This window comes from Manis javanica, chromosome 4 (genome assembly GCF_040802235.1).
Source record: "Manis javanica isolate MJ-LG chromosome 4, MJ_LKY, whole genome shotgun sequence".
NCBI lineage: Eukaryota > Metazoa > Chordata > Mammalia > Pholidota > Manidae > Manis > Manis javanica.
The window spans coordinates 36,530,286-36,554,710 of NC_133159.1; the positions used below are offsets into that span (position 1 = coordinate 36,530,286).

At 41.6% G+C, this 24,425-nt stretch overlaps 1 protein-coding gene and 1 pseudogene across 1 annotated transcript in view; both read left to right on the forward strand.

Moving 5' to 3' along the window:
- Positions 1–5,834: 5,834 nt before the first annotated feature.
- Positions 5,835–24,425, forward strand: part of RAD54L (RAD54 like) — a 40,842-nt gene continuing 22,251 nt past the window's right edge. Inside the window, exons 1-6 of the mRNA XM_073233858.1 lie at positions 5,835–6,186; positions 6,684–6,763; positions 6,862–6,948; positions 17,926–18,045; positions 23,228–23,288; positions 23,995–24,130. Coding sequence (XP_073089959.1) covers positions 6,761–6,763; positions 6,862–6,948; positions 17,926–18,045; positions 23,228–23,288; positions 23,995–24,130 — 407 coding nt within the window. The 5' untranslated portion in view covers positions 5,835–6,186; positions 6,684–6,760. The remainder of the gene's footprint in view (positions 6,187–6,683; positions 6,764–6,861; positions 6,949–17,925; positions 18,046–23,227; positions 23,289–23,994; positions 24,131–24,425) is intronic.
- On the forward strand, positions 14,645–15,154 carry LOC108390585 (large ribosomal subunit protein eL43-like; annotated as a pseudogene).

Here is a 24,425-nt window from a genome sequence, read left to right on the forward strand (position 1 = left end):
CTTCTGTCTAGTTGATCTGTCCTTTAGAGTGAGTGGAGTGTTGAAGTCTCCTAGAATGAATGCATTGCATTCTATTTCCCCTTTTAATTCTATTAGTATTTGTTTCACATATGTGGGTGCTCCTGTGTTGGAAGCATAGATATTTATAATGGTTATATCCTCTTGTTGGATTGACCCCTTTATCATTATATAATATCCTTCTTTATCTCTTGTTACTTTCTTTGTTTTGAAGTCTATTTTGTCTGATACTAGTACTGCAACACCTGCTTTCTTATCCTTGTTGTTTGCGTGAAATATCTTTTTCCATCCCTTGACTTTTAGTCTGTGCATGTCTTTTGGTTTGAGGTCTCTTGTAAGCAGCATATAGATGGGTCTTGCTTTTTTATCCATTCTATTACTTTGTGTCTTTTGATTGGTACATTCAGTCCATTTACATTTAGGGTGATTATTGAAAGATATGTACTTTTTGCCATTGCGGGCTTTAGGTTTGTGGTTACCAAAGGTTCGACATTAGCCTCTTTACTATCTTACTGTCTAAGTTTACTCACTTATTGAGCTATTATAAACACAGTCTGATGATTCTTTATTTCTCTCCCTTTTTATTCCTCCTCCTCCAGGCTTTTGTGGGTAGTTGATTTTATTTTTTGCCTTTAGTTAGTATTTGATTGCTCCTCTTTCTTTGCTGTGATCTTATTGTCTCTGGTGACATGTGTTTAGCCTTAGGAGTGCTTCCATCTAGAGCAGTCCCTCTAAAATACCCTGTAGATGTGGTTTGTGTGAGGCAAATTCCCTCAACTTTTGCTTGTCTGGTAATTGTTTAATCCCTCCTTTGTATTTAAATGATAATCATGCTGGATACAGTATACTTGGCTCAAGGCCCTTCTGTTTCATTGCATTAAATATATTATGTCATTCTCTTCTGGCCTGTAAGGTTTCTGTTGAGAAGTCTGATGATAACCTGATGGGTTTTCCTTTGTAGGTGACCTTTTTTCTCTCTCTGGCTGCTTTTAATAGTCTGTTCTTATCCTTGATCTTTGCCAATTTAATTACTATATGTCTTGGTGTTGTCCTCCTTGGGTCCGTTGTGTTGGGAGATCTGTGCATCTCCATGGCCTGAGAGACTATCTCCTTCCCCAGATTGGGGAAGTTTTTAGCAATTACCTCTTCAAAGACACTTTCTATCCCTTTCTCTCTCTTCTTCTTCTTCTGGCATTCCTATAATGTGAATATTGTTCCCTTTGGATTGGTCACACAGTTCTCTCAGTATTCTTCCATTCCTAGAGATCATTTTTTCTCTCTGTGCCTCAGCTTCTTTGTATTCCTCTTCTCTGGTTTCTATTTCATTTATCATCTCCTCCACCATATCCAACCTGCTTTTAATACCCCCCATTGTGCTCTTCAACAATTGGATCTCCAACCAGAATTCATTCCTGAGTTCTTGGATATCTTTCTGTGCCTCCATTAGCATGTTGATTATTTTTTATCTTGAACTCCCTTTCAGGAAGAGTCATAAGGTCCATGTCATTTAAATCTTTCTCTGGAGTTATATTAATTTTACTCTACCAGATTCCTTTGGCATTTCATATTTGTGTATGGCTCCGTCTAGTGTCCAGAACCTCTACTCTCTGGAGCTACTCAGCCCCTGAAGCAATGTCAGGGGTTGGAGGGGAGTGGGATTGGTGCCTGTGCGGAAGAAAGAGCTGTTTCCTGCTTCCCAGCTGCTATGCCTGTCTCCACTGCCTGAACCAGTGAGCTGAGCACACAGGTATAAGCTTTTGTCCCAGAGCAGCCGGATATGGATCCCTGCTTTCCACAAGCAGCTGGAATCTCAGTCTCTCCAGGAATTCTGCCTGTCTTAGCTTTCCAGCCCCATAAATGAGAGTATCATGAAAGCATCATGAAATGTAGGTTTGTGCTCCCAGAGCAGATCTCTAGAGTTTGGTATTCTGTAGTCCCAGGCCTCCACTCCCTCCATGCTCCATTTCTCTTCCTCCTGCTGGTGAGCTGGGGTGGGGGAAGTGCTTGGGTCCCGCTGGGCCACAGTTTTGGTACGTTACCCTGTTGTGTGAGGTCTGCTCTTTTCTCCAGGTGTATGCAGTCTGGCGCAGTCCTCTTTCCTGTTGCTCTCTCAGGATAGTTGTATTAATTACATTTTCATATTATATGCAGTTTTAGGGGGAAGCCTCTGTTTCACCTCTTACACTGCCATCTTTCCTCAACTTATTAACGTGCACCTACAACAACCTTACAGCTAACGTTATTTATGTATATATAAATGAGAGAAGACTGACTATTTCCCCCTAACACTGGGAACAAAACAATAACATCTTCTTTCACCACTCTTATTCAACAAAGTACTTGAAGTTCTAACCAGTGCAATAAGACAAGAAAAGGAAATAAAAGGCATGCACATTGGAAAAGGAAATAAAACTATGTGCAGATTACATGACTGTCTACATAGAAGATCCTATGGAATCTACAAAAAAACCTACCTAGAACTAATAAATGAGTTCATCAAGGTCACAGAATTCAAAATAAACATACAGAAGTCAACTGCATTTCAATATGTTAGCATTGAACATGTAGCCACTGAAAATTAAATACAATACCATTTACAATCACTAAAAAGAGAAATAATTAGATGTAAATCTGAAAAAAACATGTACATGTCATGTGCTGAAAAACTATACAATGCTGATGAATAAAATAAAAGAAGATCTAAATAAATGGAAAGACAGACTGTGTTCATGGACTGGTAGATTGACACATGGGTTAAATGAAATTCCTATAAAAATCATAGATTTTTTTTGTAAACATAGGCAAGAGTAATATGGAAAGGAACAGAAGAGCCAAAACAACTTTGAAAAAGAAAATAAGGTGGGAGGAATCTGTCCACCCAATTTTAAGAGTTATATATCTACAGTAATCAAGACTGTGTCGTATTGGTGAAGGGGTAGAAACATTGATTAATGGAACAGAATACTGATCCCAGAATATAACTACATGAATATACCCAACTGATTTTTACCAAAGGTTCAAAAGTAATTCAATGGAGGACAGAAAGACTTTAAAACAAATGGTTGTTGAGATAAATTTCTTGGCCCAAGATGGAGCCATTCCTGCTCAAGTTACCACATCAGCATACTGAAACTTAAGATAAATTTTGTGTACATGTAAATGCTCTGTTTGATCAGAAACAAAAGTATATTCAGTCAGCCAATCTCCAAATGCCAAGGCAACTCTGAGCTCCATACTTATTTCCTTGCACCTTCTTCCCTTAAATAGGGTTGGCATGTAGCCCCAGCCTATCAGATATTTTTTGTTTTTCTCCTTGTTCTTTATTCTTTATCCTTTGAAGGCTTCCTTCCTTCTGCCCCATGTTGCAGTTCTCCCAATGGAAACTGTCTGCTTCATGAAAAGTTAAATAAGATTTGTATAACCTTAATTGTCTTTAATCATTTTTTAACATGGTGCTGGAGAAACTGAACATCCTTTGGCAAAACAATGAATCTCTTCCTAAATGTCATACATTATACAAAAATTAACTTACATTGGATGTGATATAATGAGCCATTAGAAATACATATTTGGTCATTCATATGACCAAATATTATTTCTCAGGTATATCTGGTCTTCATCCACAGTTCCTGAAAACACTGCAGAGTCTTGAAGGTGAAATGCGTGTTTTGTTGTTAATGAGAGATTTTTGGACCCCCTCCCACCCAAGGGCAGGGGCTGGAAGTTGAATCAGCCAATGGCCAGTAATTTAGTCAATCATGACTATGCAGTGAAGCCCTCACAAACCCCTGAGAGCTTATCACTCTCTGCTCACAAGAGAACTAAGCTTGGGGAACCAGAATACTTCTGCGTGGTCCCAAGCTCCACAAGGATAGAAGCTCCTTTATTTGGGACCTTGCCCTATGTATCTCTTCATCTGGCTGTTAACTTGTATCCTTTACGGTATCCTTTATTAAACTGGTAAAAGTGTTTTCCTGAGTTGTGTAAGCCACTCCAGCAAATTAATGGAATCTAAGGGGGAGGTCATGGGAACCTCCAGTCTGTAGCCAATAGGTCAGTAGCACAGGTTAATTGCCTGGGGCTTGCGACCGGGAGTGTTGTAGGAAGCAGCCCTTAACCTGGGGAATCTGGTGCTGTCACCAAGCAGATAGCAACAGAATTGAGTTACCAGACACCCTGCTGGTGTTCGAGAATTGCATGGTGTTATGTGTAGGAAGACCCCCCACCCCACATACTTACACACATTGGAATTGGGTCTGGGAACCCAAATGGCATTATACTACTATTGCTGCTGTGTATAATGTTGTTGTATATATATGTATGGAAAGAACAAACCTTCATAGTGGATCACATATTTGAATATAAGACATAAAACTATACAACTTTCAAGAAAAAGCATAGAAGCTCCAGGATTAGATAAAATGTTCTTTGACTTGACATAAAAATCAAAAGTTACATACTATATAATTTCATTTATATGACATTATTGAAATGATAAAACTATGGAAATAGAGAATAGGTTACTGGTTACCAGGGATTAAAGAAGGGGTAGAGGTGGGATAAAAGTGGCTGTGTCTCTGAAAGGGCAACATGCGGGATCCTCAGATGGTGATGGAGATGTTCTGTATCTTGACTGTGTTATTGTCAATATCCAGGTGGTGATGTTGTACTATAGTTTTGTAAGATGTTACCATTAGGGGAAACTGGGTAAAGGGTTCAAAGGATAGGTTTATATTATTTCCTACAACTACATGTGAATTTGTAATTATCTCAAATAAAAAATTTAATTAAAAACTCAGTAAGTAAAACATTATTGTCCTCCACCTCCTAAATAGTAATAATTATCATCAGAGGCAGATTTACCAGGAACTTAAGGGTAAGATTCAGGGTCCACCTGCACAGACCCTGGGAGTGATGCAAATTACTGGGGATTTGTGATTCCAGTGTTCTAAATGGGGAGAAGCCAGCTTGCAACGAGAGACATATCTGATAAACTGCCTAAAGAGGTTTCAGCAGTTTATATTCCCAAGATTCCATAATTGGTTATTTTTTTTGTTTATTCTAAATAAATATTAATCTTACCAAATTTAAATGTATACCTAGTTTTAGAAGGTCTGAACAAGTACTTACAACAGCTTCAGGCCCTCCAAAACTTGGCTCTGCCCCTGCTTACCATAGCATGGTGGCTAGGAGCAATGACTCTGGAGCCAGATTGCCTAAATTCAAATCTTGACTGTTCTCACTAGATGTGTAGCCCTGGACAAGTTACTACCCCCTCTGAGCCTGTTTCTTCACCTTTAAAATGGGGATAATAAACCTACCTCACAGTTGAGTGCACTAAATGCATTATTTTAACTAAGAAGCTTAAAAGCACATGGTAGTAAATGTTTCGTGTATACCCTTATTACATTATTAGTGAGTACCTAGGTTGTGCCTGGCACTGAGTTGAGTCCTTTGAACACATTAATTTGCTTTACTCTCAGAATAATCTTGTGCGTAAAGTACTAATATAAGGCATTTATACATTCTAGATAAAAATAAACTGAAGTTTTGAGAGATCGAGTCCTTACGTCTTCGGGAACAGGCCTCACTCCAAAAACGCCACTTCCATCAACACCATTTTGCCTACAAAGGCAAGCAGTTTCCTCCTCCAAGACACTCCAGACCGGTCCCCGCGAAATGACCCCCCTCGTCCTAGAGCTGGGTTAGGTATGACTCCAATGCCGAACGCCTCTCCCAGGGACATGCAGACTTGCGCCGAGTTTCAGAATGCCCAGTGTTCCGCAGACAGGTGGCAATCCCTGGTTCTGCATTCCCAGCTGCTAGGTGCTTTTGACATTCGGCTGATGAGTACTACACGTTTTATGCTCCTGGGGTCATTCTGGCGAAAAACGTCATTTAGTTGTTCCTGGGCAAGCTCGCTGGCTTCCAACAGACGCCGAGGCACCAGGGCGGGAGTTAGTCCCCATCGGGTCGCCCAGCCCACACGCCCAACCGCTCCCGCCGCCGTTGGCCACACCCTTCCGCCTCCGCCTCCTCCTTGGGTCTCGAGTGCCGAACGCATCGAACGCAGCCAATGGGTTGGTGCGGCAGCAGCACCGCGGGAGGTTCGATTGACAGGGCCTGGCGGGGTCGGAGAGCCCGGGCGGCTGTTGAGGCGCGCTCTGGGTAGGAGAGAGCGAAGGGGAGGGCTGGAGTCCGAATCCTTTCTGCCGCTCTTTCCAGCCCCGCCTAGGATACTCCTCTCAAGCCCGGGTCGTTTACCAGCCCTGACGGGACCCCTGCTCGACCTCCTTCCGCCCGGGCACCGCTACCGCACTCCACACCTGGGAACTCCCACTGCTCCGGACTCGGCGCCTCGCCCTGGCCTGTGATCGACCACCCTTTCCCCGCGCAACTACCTGCTCCCAGCTACGCCCACGTGGGGCCGTTATCCCGACTCCACCCTGCCCAGGCTGGCATCCGTCTGTCTCCTCCGCGCACCCCAGACCTCTGCATAGTTCTGCTTAGATACTTCCTCTTTGGCTTGCTCTCCCTCCTCGGCTAACTGGCAACCCACACTGTCACAGTTGGGGCTCAAACCCCAGTTCCTGGCTGTATTCCCTCCATGCATGTTCTCTCTTAAGCCCATGCTGTCGATCATATAGCATCCTGTTCTTTACCAGGCTCTGATTCCGCATTCTGCTAGGTGCCTTTGACATTTGTCTGATGGGGACTTGAGTTTCATGCTTCCGGGTCCAGCATGGTAAGCGAGGGCCTGTGGTAGGCTGGGTATCCCTGTGTCTGGGTCTAATTTGCTCGGAAATTAGAACTGCTGAATCCCAGCTGGTTCTCCCCTTACAGAGGAGGAGCTTAGCTCCCAGCCAGCTGTCCAAGAGAAAAGTGGAAGGCAGACCCTCTGGTGATGAAGACTGGCAACCTAGGGCAGTGGTGAGTACTCTGCCCTCCACGGGATAGAGAAGGTGGGGATGCAGGGTTGTTTGGGCCCAAAGGAATCTTGGAATTGGTTTCTGGGTTACATGGAATGAACCTGGTTACCTCCAGAAGCCTCTTTCAACAAAGTTTTAATGAGTGCTTACTAAGTGTCAGGCATTGAACAAGATAAATAAAATCTTTGTCCTCAAGGTGCTCACTAGAAGCTAACAAAACCTCAGTTTCCCTGTTAGGAAGGGATATTCCAAAGCAAAAGAGCAGATTGAGTTGGGCCCTTTGGCTCCCTTGAAAAAAAGAAAAAAGGAGAGTCGCCAATAGCTACTACTGTTTTGCTCTTTGTCCCTGCTAAATGTCATAGAACTGTAGTGTGCTGGGCCTACCTTAGGGTCTTGAGCCCACTTGGAACTAGAGTGGAGTGGTGGTACCCCTCCAGCCCCTGTTAATTACTCAAGTACAGTGCATTCTACTCTGGTCTGGGACTTCTGCTCTGCTTTCTGGGGCTGGCTGTGGGCAGGACCTTTGTAAACCAAAATCGGTAGGACAATGCAGCATGTACTTCCAGAGAGAGAAAACAGTTCAAGAAGCAAGGGCTTGACCACTGCAACTTTGGAGGAAGAGATAAGCTAAAGAAGGTCTGGGAGGGCAATTTTTGGGCAGGGGCAGTGTGTGAGTAAAAGCATGTAGAGAGACGGGAAGGGCTTGGTGTTCCTGTTTCAAGTGTGCCTTATAGGGTCATTGATGCTTATATGATCATTGGCAAGCTGATACAAATGGGTTCTTGCCTGATGGTTTGGTGGGGCTTGCTCTGTAGTTGCATCATTAGTGTGTAGGGGGCTCTTCTACCTGTGAGAGAGGCACATTGGCTGCCCCTTGCCACTTACATGGGTCTCAGATTTGAACTGAAGGCAGCATTTGGTGCAGTTGGGTCATAACTGGTGCTGTCTGCTGCTGGGCGCTCCTGCAAATAGTTCTGGTGCTAGTGTCCTTACTGCTGTGTGTGGACTGACTAGGGAGGGCCTTGGTGGCCTGGGATTTGGGGGCAGCTGTACTCCTGTTCCTCTCTTGGGAAACTCAGGGAGATGAGTAAACTGTTGCCCAGTTATTCCTTGGGGCTTTTGGAGTGACGATTTGGGGGCAGCATGACTCCATGCTACTTGTGGACTTAACCTTCACAAACCCACTTAATTCACCTCTTCTAGTGCCCCTCCTCAGATTAGGCAAGTTCTCTAACCTCATTAAGCTTCAGTTTTCTCACCTGTTAAGTAAGGATGTGTTAAAAAACAAAATTCACCTGAGTAAATTTGAAGATCTAATTAGCTTTAGTAAGCAATTCACGAATCAGGCAGCATCTCATTTAGCAAGTGGAGAGATACTCTCCTACAAAATGGAAGGTTTGTATAGAGGGTTGGTGGGGTAAGAAATTATTAGAAAAAAAAGAGATTGTTTCAGGCAACATTCTTCATTCTTCCCCCTTCCCTTAGGAGGAAGAGTAGGGGGTCTTTGCAGGTTACATCATCTTTTTTGTGGGAATGTAGAGGGCTTATGTGACAGACTCCCTCATTGGTGCTGCCCAGATTTCTGACTGACTACATTTTGGAGGGATGTTGAAGCTGCAGTTAGGTTAAGTGTAAAGCCCAGATTCGATGACTTGGCCTAGCAGAAATGACTCCATTTTGAGCCTGTGGTTTTCTTTTTAATATTCCCCACCTTTTTATCATGAGTCTCAGCTACTGAGAGATATCAAAAATTAAGGTATTGCAATCCCCATCAAAGCACCAATAGCGTTATTCAATGAACTACAACAAATAGTTCTAAAATTCATACGGAAACACAAAGACCCCAAATAGCCAAAACAATCCTGAAGGGAGAACAAAGCTGGGGGGATAATGCTCCCTAACTTCAAGCTCTACTACAAAGCCATAGTATAATCAAAACAATTTGGTACTGGCACAAAAACAGACCCATGGATCAATGGAACAGAGTAGAGAGCTCAGCTATAAACCCACACATATAGGGCCCATTAATATACAATAAAGGAGCCATGAATACACAATGGGAAAGTGACAGCCTCTTCAACAACTGGTGTTGGCAAAACTGGGCAGCTACATGTAAGAGAATGAAACTGGATTATTGTCCAACTCCATGCACAAAAGTAAACTTGAAATGGATCAAAGACCTGAATGTAAGTCATGAAACCATAAAACTCTTGGAAGAAAACAGGCAAAAATCTCTTGATTATAAACATGAGCACTTTTTCCTAAACACATCTCCTTAGGCAAGGGAAACAAAAGCAAAATCGAACAAATGAGACTACATTAAACTAAAAAGCTTCTGTACAGAAAAGGACACCATCAGCAGAACAAAAAGGCATTCTACAGTATGAGAGAATATATTTGTAAATGACATATCCTATAAGGGGTTAACATCCCAAATATATAAAGAGCTCACATGCCTCAATACCCAAAAAACAAATAACTCTATTAAAAAATGGGTGGAGAATCTGAAGAGACACTTCTCCAAAGCAGAAATTCAGATGGCCAACAGACACATGAAAAGATGCTCCACATTGCTAATCATCAGGGAAATGCAAATTAAAACCACAGTGAGATACCACCTCACACCAGTTAGGATGGCCAACATCAGAAAGACAAGAAACAACAAATGCTGGTGAGGATGTGGAGAAAGGGGAACCCTTCTACATTGTTGGTGGGAACGTAAGTTAGTTCAACCATTGTGGAAAGCAATAGAGAAGTTCCTCAAAATACTAAAAATAGAAATACCAATTGACCAGTAATTCCACTCCTAGGAATTTGCCCAAGAAAAATAAAATCCCAGATTCAAAAAGATATATGCACCCCTATGTTTATTGCAGCACTATTTACAATAGCCAAGGTATGGAAGCAACCTAAGTGTCCATCAGTAGATGAATGGATAAAGAAGAGGTGGTACATATACACAATGGAATATTACTCAGCCATAAGAAGACAACAAATCCTACCATTTGCAAAAACATGGATGGAGCTAGAGGGTATTATGCTCAGTGAAATAAGCCAAGCGGAGAAAGAGAAATACCAAATGATTTCACTCATCTGTGGGGTATAATAACAAAGCAAAACTGAAGGAACAAAACAGCAGCAGACTCACAGACTCTGAGAAGGGAGTAGTGGCTACCAAAGGGAAGTGGGTAGTGAGGGTGGGTGAAGAGGGAGGGAGAAGGGAATTAAAGGGCATTATCATTAACACACATAATGTAGGGGGGTCACGGGGAAAGCAGTACAGCATGGAGAAGACAAGTAATGACTATAGCATCTTGCTATGCTGATAGTGACTGCAATGGGGTGGGCGGGGGACTTGATAATATTGGTGAATGTTGAATCCACAATGTTGCTCATGTGAAACCTTCATAAGATTGTATATCAATGAAACTAATTTAAAAAAAAACTAAGGCATTAGTGCCACTCTCAGCTATGGCTCTGAAGTTCTTCAAGTTTGTTCCTTTGATATGGGGTCCATAGGTCTTGTTGTTTTTCTTAACCCCTGTTATATTAACAGATCACAGAAATTGATCATTCTCTTCATTCCTTTTTTGACCTTCCAGTTTTAAGATCACTTGCTTTGTTGTTAGAGCAGCTGCAAACATGCATTTACAGCTTCTGAGAGAATATAGTGCACCAGGGAGATTATTATAACTATAAGCAGGATAATTCCCAACTTTGGAGCCATGGTCCCCAAGATCCAAACCAATCAAAGTCAAAGAAGTCAAAGACCCTGCTAAAAGAGGCCCCTTTAAAGCCAAGTGGCTTGCTTGGTGATCTTACATAATTGAGTTTCTACTTCCCAAGAAGTGTTCATTCAGGTACAGCAGGTGGTGTTGGCCACAGCACAGACACCTTGCTCAGCTAAAAGATGATCAAGGGCTGTCCTATTAAGAACTTTGGCCATAAAATCTAAGGATCTTTGCTGGCAGCTAATGTCTTAAGAATAGCTTCTGCAACAACTTCAAGAAGTAAGTTGCTGATCTATGTTTATCCCTAACCAAGAAGTAGGGACCTGCCAAAAGAGTGAGTCCTGAATCAAAGCGTCCTGGTAGGTCCTCTCTAACTCAGCAGTGTAAATCCAGGGGAATCAACCAATGAGATGTCTTATTTCACTTGTGAAAAGTTAGGGGCACAGTTAAACGTTCCAAATTCCAGTTTGTCCCCCTTAGCGATGGCCTGGGAGATAGACATGTGAGAGTTACCTTCCCAGGCCAATGCCAGGGTAAAGGAAAGGAAAAGAAGGAGAAAGGGTTTTTATATTTAGTTGAAGTATGAAGTCTTGATCCCTTGTCTTGAGCAGAAGCAGTCAACCTCAATGTCAGCTTACCTTTCTTCCTCTTCAATTTGATTTGGAGGTCTCCAGCATCTTCCAGTTTTACAGCAGTGTCAGTGGTCAGGAGCAGTTGGTAACTCCATTCTAATGGGGCTCAAGGGCTGTCTTTCTCTGATGACATTTCCAGAATACCCAGTCACCAGGTGCTAGAGTAGCCAACAGGATCCTTTGAATTGGGATCCAGGAAGACTTCCTTAACCTGTTGATAACAGGCTTGAGCATAAGACATTAGAGACTTGCAGTAGCTGGTCATACTAGCATGAGACAACAGGGTATAAGCAGGAAGTTGTGTACCAATAGACATTGGTCTGCCAGTGTCTCTCTCATGTGGTGCATGTTTCAAAAGGGGGCCAAACAGTCTGCAAGGCCAAAGGCAAGTACCTCAGGCTAGGGAAGTCCAGTAGTTTCGTCAAGTTTAGGAATTTTAAATTGGTGGATCCCATTTGTTTCTTGACCTTGTCTGATGATTGAGGATGACAGAGACTGATAATTCTAAGAAGCTTGCAAGGCTTTTGTTATGGCTTGTATAATTTGCCCAGTGAGGAGGGTACCTTGTTCACTGGAAATTTTGAACGTATACCCCAAATGGGAAACACATTCTCCAACACTTTCTTTGTCAATGTGAGTGCATCAGCCTTGCAACAAAGGGAGGCTTCCACCCATCCAGAAAACACACATACAGTTACAAGAACATATCAGTAACCCATACTAAGTGACAGTTGAATGAAGTCCAGCTGCAGATGTTTGAAGGGTCCAGAGGGAGGAAGTCTGAGTCCTCTGGGGACAAAATAGTTTTTCCAGGATATAGACCTGGCAGGTCAGACATTACTGGTAGATTGTTTTTGCAATTTTGTAGGACTCCTCACCAATGTGTGTTCATGATTTGAGTCATCTTAAATGTACAATGGTAGGTAAAGGAATACCAAAACCAAAAAAGTTGGGTTTGTCATGGAGCTGGGGAAAACTGAGTGGCTGTGTTGGGTTTCCTCTAGTCCTGAGTGTTTAATTTACAGCCATTGTTTAATTTCTCTGACTCAGGAGCAAGCTGTTTGTCATGTTACAAGGACATCAGGATGGCAAAAGTCTATCAATGAAGGGCCCATTTTTGCAGAAGCAGAGTGGACTATGTCCACGTGGGCTACAGTTATAGATCCTGTTGCTATTGCTTTTGCATGAAAGTCAGCATTTCGCTGACACTCGGGGTTTGATCCTTTTAGTGTGGGTCTCAGTTTTGATGACAGCAGTTTCAGAAGGTAAGAGAAGTTACAAGTGATAACATCATTCCAGGACACACCAGATGTGTAGGGATTTCACCTCATTTCCAGCACACCTAAGTACCTATACAAATACAGCAATAAAGAATGTTAAGTATTCTTATTTGACAATACGTCCAATGTAATTTAACATATCAAATAAACTTAATTATTTGAACAAATCCTTTGGAATGTTTGTTCTAGGTCAAAAAAAACCTTCATTTAGAGTTTCATTTGGGTAGTCAAAAACATAAACAAAGGCTTTAAAGCCATTGCCTAAATAGGATCACAGATCATTATGAAACTTAACATTTAATTATTTATTAGCAAAACTTAGCTCTTTTAATATTAAGATTTGGTTTTCCTAAGTAATTGAAGACCTGATAAAGATAGCAAACATAGGAAATTATTTTGATAAAATCAAGAATTACTGTTTTTTTAGGCAAATCACTTAAAAAGTAAAGAAACTTTCACAATCTTATCAAAAGTAGACCAAATCCAAAAAAAAAAAAAACCACCTTGTCCTTTTTAACAGGAAACCAAATTCTAATTTGCACCAGTTTACTTTTGATATTAAAACTTATCCATTATACTCTTAGTCAGTTGTGATGATGCATAAAATTCCTTTCTAAAGATTCCTTTTTCTCAAACTTTCCACAACTTTTCTTTTTCCTCAAAAAATACATCTCCATTCCTCATATCTTCTTTTTCCAAAAACACACATTTTACTTCACGTGAGTATGGAGATGTTTCCTTCATTGTTTCTAATATATTTAATTACATATATTAATTAGAATTCTTAACCTTTAGAAACTTTAATTTCTAGTGAAATCTAAAAACAGTTGTCAACTGTATTAGCATTCTGTGGCTTGACAGACTTACGTTTTTTATAATTTCCAGAATCATGCTTTCTCAAGAGTAAATTTCTCAGCATGGCACAAAACATGTTTTCTAATAGACTAAAATACCTTTAGTTTCTCTGTAATAGGAAGCCAAAAGTGGATAAACCTATGTTAAACCCAGGTAGTATAAAGTTGTTTATCTGCATTATATTCAATGTTGATAACCCTACAAATAATTAAAACATTTAGAGGTGTTTTAATTTATCTAAGATTATCCTGGATCACAGGAACTTGAAAAACATCTGGGCTAGTTTCTGTCTTTCTGAGAGTTTATGAATACCCAATCCTTTTAAGTACTTGACTTCAAACCAATTAAATAGAACTCTTTTATAAATTAATTTTACAATACCATCCGTAGGTAGAAAAATCCACATTTTCACCATATACATATAAACAGATAGACACACAAACACAGATTCAGAGACCTTATAGCTTGTGGCTTTAAATAGCTACTGTGAATTAGATAAAATACAACACTCACTAGTTAAGAAGAAGTTGGATCTAAGTTGTTTTTCTGATAGTTGGAGTAAGTTAAGGTTACTTGTCCAGGTGACTAAAGCTTTTCCTAATACTTGTGGAGATGACACTTAAGATTTGCATCTGTCCTTGACAAGTCAAGTTCCAAATGACCTTTCCCTCTTTGGGTTTTTTTTTTTAATATATATATGAGAATTACCTCACTGAAGTTTGCTTATCAAAGAGATAGTTTAGAATATTTAGACAAAAGGTACAAAACAAAAATGCAAGCTCCTCCTAGGACTTTTATTTTCTTAAAGCTAGAGTTTTTCAATATTGAAGCCTTTTGAGATAAATAGGGGAGGTTTGGGGATTGGTAAAAGGATTGGGTGGACTTTGAATTGTTTCTGGAGCCACACCTCTGGTCCTATAGACTAGAGTTGCAGAACAAGGACATACGTTTTTAATTCCTCAAAAAGTTGGGTCACCACCTAAATGGTATCAAAGGACTGATACACCCAGCCAGTTGTGTTAGAATGTTTTTCTTTCCCTCTGCATACATTTAGCTTAAGGGAGAAGGTGTGAAAAAAATCCTATCGGGCTTTGAATATTAACTAATTTGGCCAAATTTTTTATCATAAGTTATAAATCCTTTCAAACATCTTGTTTTAGCTGGGACAATCAGTAAATATTTCTGGCAGTATTAACCTCATGGACACAAGAGGTGCCCTCAAAGACAGTGCAGCTCTCTCAGCTCTCTCACCTTCCACCTAGTTGGCAGCAACATGGTGAAACACACTAAAGAAGGTTGGAATTGTTGGTAAATATGAGGCCCGTTATTGGTGTCTCTCTCAGGAAAATGGTGAAGAAAACTGAAATAAGCCAGCACACCAAGTACACTTGCTCCTTTTGTGGCAGCACCTAAGATGAGACAAGTTATGGGGATCTGGCACTGTGGTTCCTGCGTGAAAACATTATCTGGTGGTGCCTGGACCTACAGCGCCACTTCTGTCACAGTAAAGTTGGCCATCAGAAGACTGAAGGAATTGAAAGATTAGTAGAAGTGCCACCATCTGAAGCATTGCTAGACAATACTAAGTGGGTTGGTTAATTTATGTAACAACAAAAAAGATGGTGCAAAAAAATATCTTTGCAAGATCTGTGTTACTCCCAGTGATAGCCAAAGAAAAATCTGCAAGTCCTAGACAGGTGGAAAGCCAAGCCAAGTTCTTGGGACATAAGATGAGATAAGAAGGCAATAGTTATTCCTGGGAGAGAAAGGATTAATAACCAGTTGGTCTGGATTTGGAAAGGAAGGGACAATATGAAATTTTATTTCTCTCTCTTGACTTGCCTCAGGAGGTAATCTATTTACAAAAACTTTTGAGCATCCCCCCTGGGTTTAAGAAGTTCAATAACTATGACCCTTAGTTTGGCCTTTGACCAAGAAGTAAAAGGTAACTGAAGGGGATCACCTGTAGCCTCAGATGAGCTTTATTTTAAAAGGTAACTTTAATAGTCTCTTCAGAGTGGAAAGTCAATTCAGACAGAGGTTTACTAGTGAGTTTTGAGTGAGTACTCAAAGGAGGATACAGGGGACCAGTAGGAGTTATGGCAGTCCTATATATAGTCTTTTATCTAATTTTTCATTAGCTTTTTGCAGTGAATCTTTCAATGAAACTAGGAATTTTGAGACCTTTTGGAGGTTTCTGCATGCCAATGAAAATAGGTATCTCATTTTGTTTGTTTAATTTGGGAACTCTTTCAAGTGCACTTAAATGATTTTGTTTATAGTTGGAACATTCCCCATAATTGCCATTGTAATTCAGGTAGTTTTTAGAAAAATTCTCCATCTTGCTGGATATTTGTAACTTCCGGGACCATAGTTCTTATACATAAAGTAGGCAAGTGTGCTGGAAGGGTAGCTTAGCTGAACTCTCTGGATTTAAAAGTCCCCATTTCCTTTAGCTAGGCCTTTTGTTTTCTTGGAGCCACACTAACAATCTGAGAAGTGGGGAAGGAATTTAACAGAAGAATGGGGACTGCCAATAGATTCCAAACAGAGAAATGCAGCTGCCACCAGCAGTTCTGACATGGAACCTGGAAATCTCGGGACAAAACCAAAGGGCTGTGTTTTTTTTTTTTGGCTTCCAAGATCCACTTAGCCATAACCTTTACTGATGTGCACATTAACAAAAACCAACTGACCGAGGAAATGGAACTGTGGCACCAGCAAACTAAGAATTGAGAACAGAATTGAACCAGCAGGCCCCAAAGCATGGAGACTGCAGCTACCACCAACAATTTCTGACATGGAATCTGGGGAAACATTCCAAACAAATGGGAACTAGTATTTGTATTAGTGATTGTAGACTAAATTGTCATGGAATACAAGGGCAAACCCAGGGCTGGAGTTTAGACATTACTCCAGACTAGCCACTACAAGGCCCTGTGTGCCCTCCCAGCAATTTCCAACGTGGACTAAACCAGCAGACTCCATTAATGGAGACTGTGGACTGAAACTGGAGAAAGGACTAAACCAGCAAACCCCAGTAAATGGGGATTAGAACTAGGGAAGGGATTCAAACATGAAATTATGGGCTGAACCAAGGGCTAAGGACTGGCACTCTGTTAGAACGTCCTGTTGATCAATTAATCCTGGAGTAGAAAGCCAATTAAATAAGGAATTCAATGCAAAGAGAGCAAAGTTCAGCTGAGAGGAACTCACCAACAGCACTCAAATATGGTAAGAAAAGCAGTGACCTCAAAAGGGTTCATGGGGTGCCATGCCTGTTTTTTGTGCTCCGGGTTGCCGTCAGAAGTTCACTTTGGATTGCACTGCTGCCACTAAATCTGTTAAAAAAAAACAAAAGTCAACCGAGTGAATTTGAAGGTTTAATTGGCTTTAGTAAGCAATTAATGATTAGCGACATCTCATCTAGCAAGCAGAGGGGATGCTCCCAAAAGTCCAACAAAATGGAGGTTTTTATAGATGGAGGGTGGGGCAAGAAGTTACTAGAAAAGGGATTGTTTCAGGCAATCTTTCATCTTCCATTAGGGGGAGGAGCTAGGAATCTTATGCAGATTACTCATCTTTCACCACGATGGAGAGGACTCATGGCACATTGCCTCATTGGTGCCAGGAGATTCCTGACTGCATTTCTGGTGGAGGTTGAAGCTGCAATTGGGTTAAGTATTAAGCCCAGGTTTGGTGACTTGGCCTAGCAGAAATGACTCCACTTTGGGCCTGTGGTTTTCTTTTTAACAATTATAACAAACATTTATCATAGGATTACTGTGAAGATTCTACATGATAATGAGACAGGGACCATGGGTGTAGTCAAAGTAGGGTGAGGGCCTCCTCAGAAAAAAACAAGCAGAATATTTACAAAGCAATGTAACAATGTAAAGTCCCTATGGAAACTCTGTGTTCAGCATTATGCAAAGTCAAGGTCACACTAATTCTCTAGGGTAAAGATACCAGACTAGGAATATAGACACCTTCAGTGAGATCAGTTAAAGGTCAAAAGGCCAGGAGCAACTTGGCTTGGAATGTTTGAGTGTTCCACAAGGGTATCTCAGCATAACCTGTCACTGTAAACTGTCCTAGCAAACAGACAACAACCCGGCCCACCTTGAGGGCAGGGCAAGTGGTACAAGCCCACCCCCTAAGCCCTCAATTCCCAAAAATCTGTAACTGCCTATAAATCCCCTAGACAATGCACCACCCCGGGCTCTCTTGTCCCTTCCTGGCATGAGCCAGGAGCTCTGTCTGTCCGCTCACTGTGTCTCTCAATAAAAGTCTCCCTGGCTCTCCTACCTTGGGTGTTTGCTAAGTTCATTCTTTGACTCTGCAAACAAGAACTCCAGTATCAATAATACATGTGAAGAGGTTAGCACAGTGCTGAGCACTTAAAAGCATTTTAAATATTAGTTGCCACTGTGGTGAACTCTGGTTTTCCAGACTTGACCTTCCCAATACTCTCTCCTAGACACCTAAGAAACGGAAATCTAGCAGTGAGACCCAGAGCCAGGAATGTTTCCTGTCTCCTTTTCGGAAACCTTTGACTCAACTAATGAATCGACCACCCTGTCTGGACAGTAGTCAACATGTAAGTCAGATCTGCAACCTGCCAGTGTATGTGTGTGCCTTGTTTTGCCTAGGAAAGCTTCTGCCCCAGAAGACTCCCATCAGTGCCCTACAGGGTGCCAGCTCAGAGCTGGCTAGGGCCTGGAAGAGGCTTGGCCTTTTTGTTTGGAGATGTGTGCCTGACCTGGAGTTCCTCCTTGTTTATTTTAGCTATTTGGGCATCAGATATCAGGTGGCTCAGATTCCTGAGGACATGAGGGCACAGGAGAGGGAAGGCCATGGCAGGATATTGGAACCAGGGTCCTCATGCCAAATCAGTCTCTGATTCTGCATATGGCTTTCAGATATACCAGAGTCATACAGCTTTTACATGTTTCCGCTAGTGAAATAAAACATAATCATCACCATGGCAGGTTCTGTGCATTATCTCATGTAACTCTCCTTTTTAAGAAGAGGAAGCTGAGCCTCAGAAGGATTAAGTAATTTGCCCAAACTTGCAGAGTAGTCAGATCTGAGTAGGTCCATCCAAAGCTCTTTCCACCAAGCTTTCTGAGGGACAGTGATGTGAGCTCTGGCACTGAACTCCAAAAATCCTTGGGATTTAACTGGTAAGATCAATAAAGGTGTCTTTTGTTATTCATAGAGAACCCAGTCTGTTTTAACCACAACAGTTTATGTTAATGAGATGACTTGTATAAATCACCTAACTTTGGTGGTTGATTTCCATGGAAACCAACCCACCAGTGGCCAATGTTTAATCTATCTTGCCTGTGTAATGAAGCCTCCACAAAAACCCCAAAAACCGGGATTTGGAGAGTTTCTAGGGTGATCAGGAACGGATCCACGTATCCAGAGAAGTGGCACACACCTAGCTCCACAGGGACAGAAGCTCTTCCAGAATCTCTTCATCTGATTCCAATCTATAGCCAGTCAGTCAGAAGCACAGTAACAACTGGACCTGAGATTGGCATTTGAAGTGGTGTAGGGAGGCGGACTTGTGGAACTGGCCTCTTGACTTGCAGAATGTGTGCTTTCTCCAGGCAGGCAGTGTCAGACTTGAGTTACATTGTGGACATCCAGGCGGCACTGAAGAATTACTTTGTGTGGAAAACCCACACATTTGGTGTCAGAAGTGAAGTAGTACAGTGGTGTATTGAGAGCAGAGGAGGCACACAGGAGTGTGTTTTTATTTACGGGGACATTTTGAAGAAAAAAAATGGGAATATATATAATGAAGGTTAGTTATTTGCATTCAACAAACATTTTTTTAAAGTTTTACATAATACTTGATGAATGTATATACATGTAAATATGTGTAAGATATAAGACAAACATCTATGAACCCACTGTCTAAGACTACAATCCATTTTCTGATCCCCAAAGGTAACCGCTATCCTGGATAATGTTCATCCCTTGCTTTTTGTGATAGTTTTACCATATTTATATAATTCATTAAGTAATACATTGGTTAGTTTACTGAGCTTTAAAAAGTGGTGTGCAGTCCCCTGGGACTGTTTTCATTCAGGATTCATTCAAATTGTTCTATGTAACTATATGTCATAAAGTGCAGGTGTGGTGGGAGAATGCAACAGGGGCTAACAATCGAGGTTGGTGAAGACCTGAATCTGAGGAACTTGTTGATTAGTTTGAGTCCTGAAGGATTTGAGGAGTGAGCCAGGTGAAGAGAGGGAAATGTTCCAGACAAAGGGACAGCCTGTGGGACAGCTGTGGAGGAAAGAGTTCCAAAAGCAAAAATGCCTCAGGCCCACAGGAGTCCCAGTGCAGCCCTGCAGAGGACTTCAGCCTAGACAGGATGAGTTTGAAGTCCTGTAGGATGTCTAGATTTGGAGGTGGTTATAAATGTGAGTGTGGAGCATAGGAGGGAGGTGTGGATTGGAAATAGATTTGGGGTCATTAGCATAGAGCTGGTTTTTGGTACCTCCAAAGTGTATGGGAGGGTCAGGGTGAGTATGCGTTCAGAAAAGCTGAGGGCCAAGCCCTGAGGAGCACTGACTTTTGAGGGGATTAAGCAGAGGAAGATAAGCCCATTAGGAGAACTGAGCATGAGGCCCCAGAGAGCAGGATAGTGGGGGAGAGGTGTCACAGAAGTCAAAGGCAGGGAATATTTGAGAAGGAGTGGCCAACTTTGGTAAGATAAGGACAGAAACACGTCCATTGGAATTAGGGTCATGTAGGCCATTGGTGATCTTGGCCAGAGTCATTTCAAATCTGTGGAAGGAGCAGAAGATAGGAGGAGTGGAGATAAGGAAGGGGAGACAAATAACTCCAGAAGTTTGAAGGGGAGAATATAAGAAGTCAAAATAATTTTTGTTTTTAAGATAAAAGAGAGTTAAGCATGTTTCAAATGCTGTGAGAAAGAGCTCTTTCCCTCTACTAAAGGGAGAGGTTGAGATACAGGAGAGATGAGGCTGCACTGATAGAATCTCTGTGGCAGAGGGAGGCTTTGACCTTGGTGGGGAGGAGGAATGCTCTCCCTCTCTTTTCAGAAGGAAAGGCTGCTATGAATTTTTAGTAACTAAATGAACAAAATTAGAGTATGCTCTGTCCCCTGCCTCTTTACCAGACCATATTCCCAGAGGCTGGCCCTTGCAAGTCGTGCAGCCTGTGCCCCGAGATGTTTTTGATCAGGGGTCCTCATATTCTGTCTGCTAGCTGCACAAGCCTGCAGTTCTCCCTGCAGAATCTGTGTCTCCTGGGCTTTATTGAAAGCCATGCTTTTAAATTTGAAACATAAATGCTTAGCTACTTAGAGCCTCAAATCTAGCCTCCTATATTGATAATCTTGAAAATAATATTTCAGTTTTAGAACTGAAAGCAGAATTGGTGCCAAATTAGAAAGGAAATTAGAGTTCATCTCCTTCCTTTTCCTCTCCTTTGACTTAAAGGTAGCTTTTTGTTAGCATTTTTCATATATGAGTTTCTTGTTATCAAAGCTATTCATAATTATAATAATTATGGTAATTTAAAACAGTCAATTAAAATACTTTATTCAGTTGCAAAGAAATATGGAAATACACAAAGAATTTGTGTCCTTCTCTAGCCCTGCCCTGAGCCCTGGTCATGTCATTTGGTGTTCTGCACATTCCTGTTCTCTCTTCCAACAGATTGCCAAACATACTCATTACAGTTTCCCATTTAAAGTATATTGAATTTCTAGAAGTTTATAATGATGTATACTTGGGTCAGAATAAAAAGCTAAATATTTCAGGGCAAGACAGGCTTGCTTTTTTTTCCTATTAAACTACCTTTTTGCTAGAAGGGAGTATTTTTCAGTACTTCTTTTTCCTCTAATGTGTTCCCATTAAAACTACCTTCAGGGTTTCTGCTCTTGTTGTCTCCTTGCTGTCTCAGGTTTCAGCCCTCGGATGCTGACTGAGTGATCCACATGGCTGTACTCAAACGAGTCGGGTTAGGAGGTGGTATTGCCCACTGGTTAAGTAAGGGCCCTGGAATAAGGAAAGTCCTGCATCTGTCATGGTTGTGTGACTTGGGAAAGTGACTTGACCACTCAGCCCCAATTTGCTCATCTGCAAAATGGGGATGCCAGTAATATATGGACCTCAGAGAGCTGTTAGTGAGGATTAAATGGTAACATGAATGCAAGGGACCTGGCACTGTATCTGGCATACATTGTTAGTCATCATGATTGTTGTCATTCTTGCTGTTGTTAATATTATTATTTTACTAATACGACTGTTCCTGTTACTCCTTCCACAAATTGATTTGGGAATTAGATGGAGTTGGCAGAATTAATATGACAAAAAAAGAAATATGTGAGGAGTGCTTGGGAAGATGTAGCTGTTTAGGACAGTGCTTGAGTCTAGACATGGAGTTCTCCGTTTGGACTGGAATGGGCTACATTTGTGGTGCTTCCTTCTTAAGGTTCTGTACCCTAGGGAATAGACCACTGGCATGGTCTTTCACAAGCTAATGGGTTTGAGCCTTGTGGTTGAAGGAGGCTGGGCATTTGCCAGTGGCTCTCTGCTGTTGTTGGGTACTTGTAGAATGTATGTAAAGCCTCAAAAATGAAATCTGTTGTACAAAACCTAATAAGCTAATATGGAGCACATCTCCTTAGGTTCTAGATGCATCTGAATGAAACAATGAATATAAGTCTCTAAATGTATTCTGATGCTTAATTAAATAGGTATTTATTTTTTTATTATTTTACTGAAGTATCATTGATATACAATCTTATATTGGTTTCATGTATACAACACAGCGGTCCAACAGTTATCCATATTATTATATCATAATTATAATAATCACCCCGCTCTCACCCCCCACTAGTGCAATGGCTATCTGTCAACATACGAAGATATTACAGAATCACTGTCTACATTCTCTATGCTGTACTACCTTCCCCATGACCAACTTATATTATGGTTGAGCATTTTTGTGCCGTTTTATCCCCTGCTCCCTCCCCACCTACCCATCCCTTCCCCTCCCCTATGGTAACCACCAGTCACTTCTCATTGTCTGTAAATCTACTGTTTTATTTTGTTCATTTTGTTTTGTTTTTATATTCCACAAATAAGTGAAATCATATGGTATTTGTCCTTCCACCTGGCCTATTTCACTTAGCATAGTACCCTCTAGGTCCACCCATGTTTTTACAAATGTCAGGATTTCTTTCTTTTTTATGGCTGAATAATATTCCATCATGTATATATATACCACATCTTCTTTATTCATCTTTTGATGGTCATTTAGGTTGCTTCCATATCTTGGCTATTGTAAATAATGTGGCAATAAACACAGGGGTTTGTATATCTTTTTGGAGTTTATATATCTTTTCGAATCAGGGATTTTTTCTTCAGGTAAATTCCTAGAAGTTGAATTACTGGGTCATATGGTATTTCTATTTTTAGTTTTTTGTGCAACCTCCATACTGCTTTCCACAGTGGCTGCACCAATTGACATTCCCACCAACAGTGTAGAAGGGTTCTCATTTCTCCACATTCTCACCAGCACTTGTTATTTCTTGCCTTTTGGATGGTGGCTGTTCTGACCTGTGTGAAGTGATAATATCAATGATTGTGGTTTTGATTGCATTTCTCTGATGATTAGGGATGTGGAGCATCATTTCATGTGCATTAAATAGGCATTTTTAGACTGCATTTGTAAGAATATTATCCCATAACATCTCTAATCTCCTGAATCCCTATTCCTTTTCTTTTTAGGAGGCATTTATTCGAAGCATTTTGTCAAAGCCGTTCAAAATCCCCATTCCAAATTATCAAGGTAAAAATGTAGACTCTTCTATTTTGAACAAGTCTTGTGTGAATGCGCCTGAATAGATGGATACTTCTGCATTTGTAAATACAAGTTTACCCTGAAATTGAAGGTGTCAGTCCAGTGGTGACTGTGTATAGGGTGACCTTCCTGAGGCTGCACATGGGCTGGATTTGACAGCTTCAGCAAGGGCTGCCAAAACAAACTGCCCCTCATTCTTTTGGTGGGGGTGTGCCAGTGCTCAGGAAGCTCCTGGTGGGCCCAGGTAGCTGAGGGGCGCAGGCTTCACTTAGTACCAGTGAGTTCAGTAGCATCTTATTGATAGGTTGACTCTGTCCAAAGCCTAGGTTCTACAAAATTATAGGGCATATTCTGCTAAAACGGCAGAGGCCGGAGGCCAACTTTAAAGAGCTCCCAGTCTTCAAAATCCCCTTTAGGGTTTCAGACCTTTCCAGGATTGACTTGAGTTGAGATGAACAAGACCAGCCCACCAGAAGTTTGTGGTTGAATGAGTGAAGTAAAATGGGATGAACTCTGATCTGAGGCAGACTGGGATAATGGCCGAGTAGAGGTGCCCAAACTGTGTTTGAAGAGGTTCTAGGAGAGAAAGGGCATGTGGAAGCTTAGGAAAGGTTATATGAAGGATAGGCATTTGAGCTGGACCTGATGGAGCTCCTCAACATGGAGGCTCAGGTGACAGATTGTTGGTTTCCAGGTCCTCTGGGCTCTCGGGCATTGGGCCTCAAAAGGGCTGGAGTCCGCCGGGCCCTCCATGACCCCTTGGAAGAAGGTGCCTTGGTCCTATACGAGCCTCCCCCGCTGAGCGCCCATGACCAGCTGAAGCTTGACAAGTACGTGCATTGGTATTTTTTGAGCAGTCTGGTCCTCTGTAAATGCACAGACCTGGGAAGGCAGAGGGCATTTTGGTGATTTCTTCTTGGGACTGGCCTATGTTTTGAGAGTGCTCTCATGACTTCTGCACCATCGAGAGAGTGGGTAAGTGGGGAAGAGCATGTGGACATGACCAATTGGTGGGGGTTCCATACTCCTGCTTGCCAAGCTTACTTGGGAGTAGGAGGGTTTGAGGTGAGGACATAGGGAACCCATCTCCTCTCCTAATATTCCAGCTGCTAGAGCAGAAGTTTA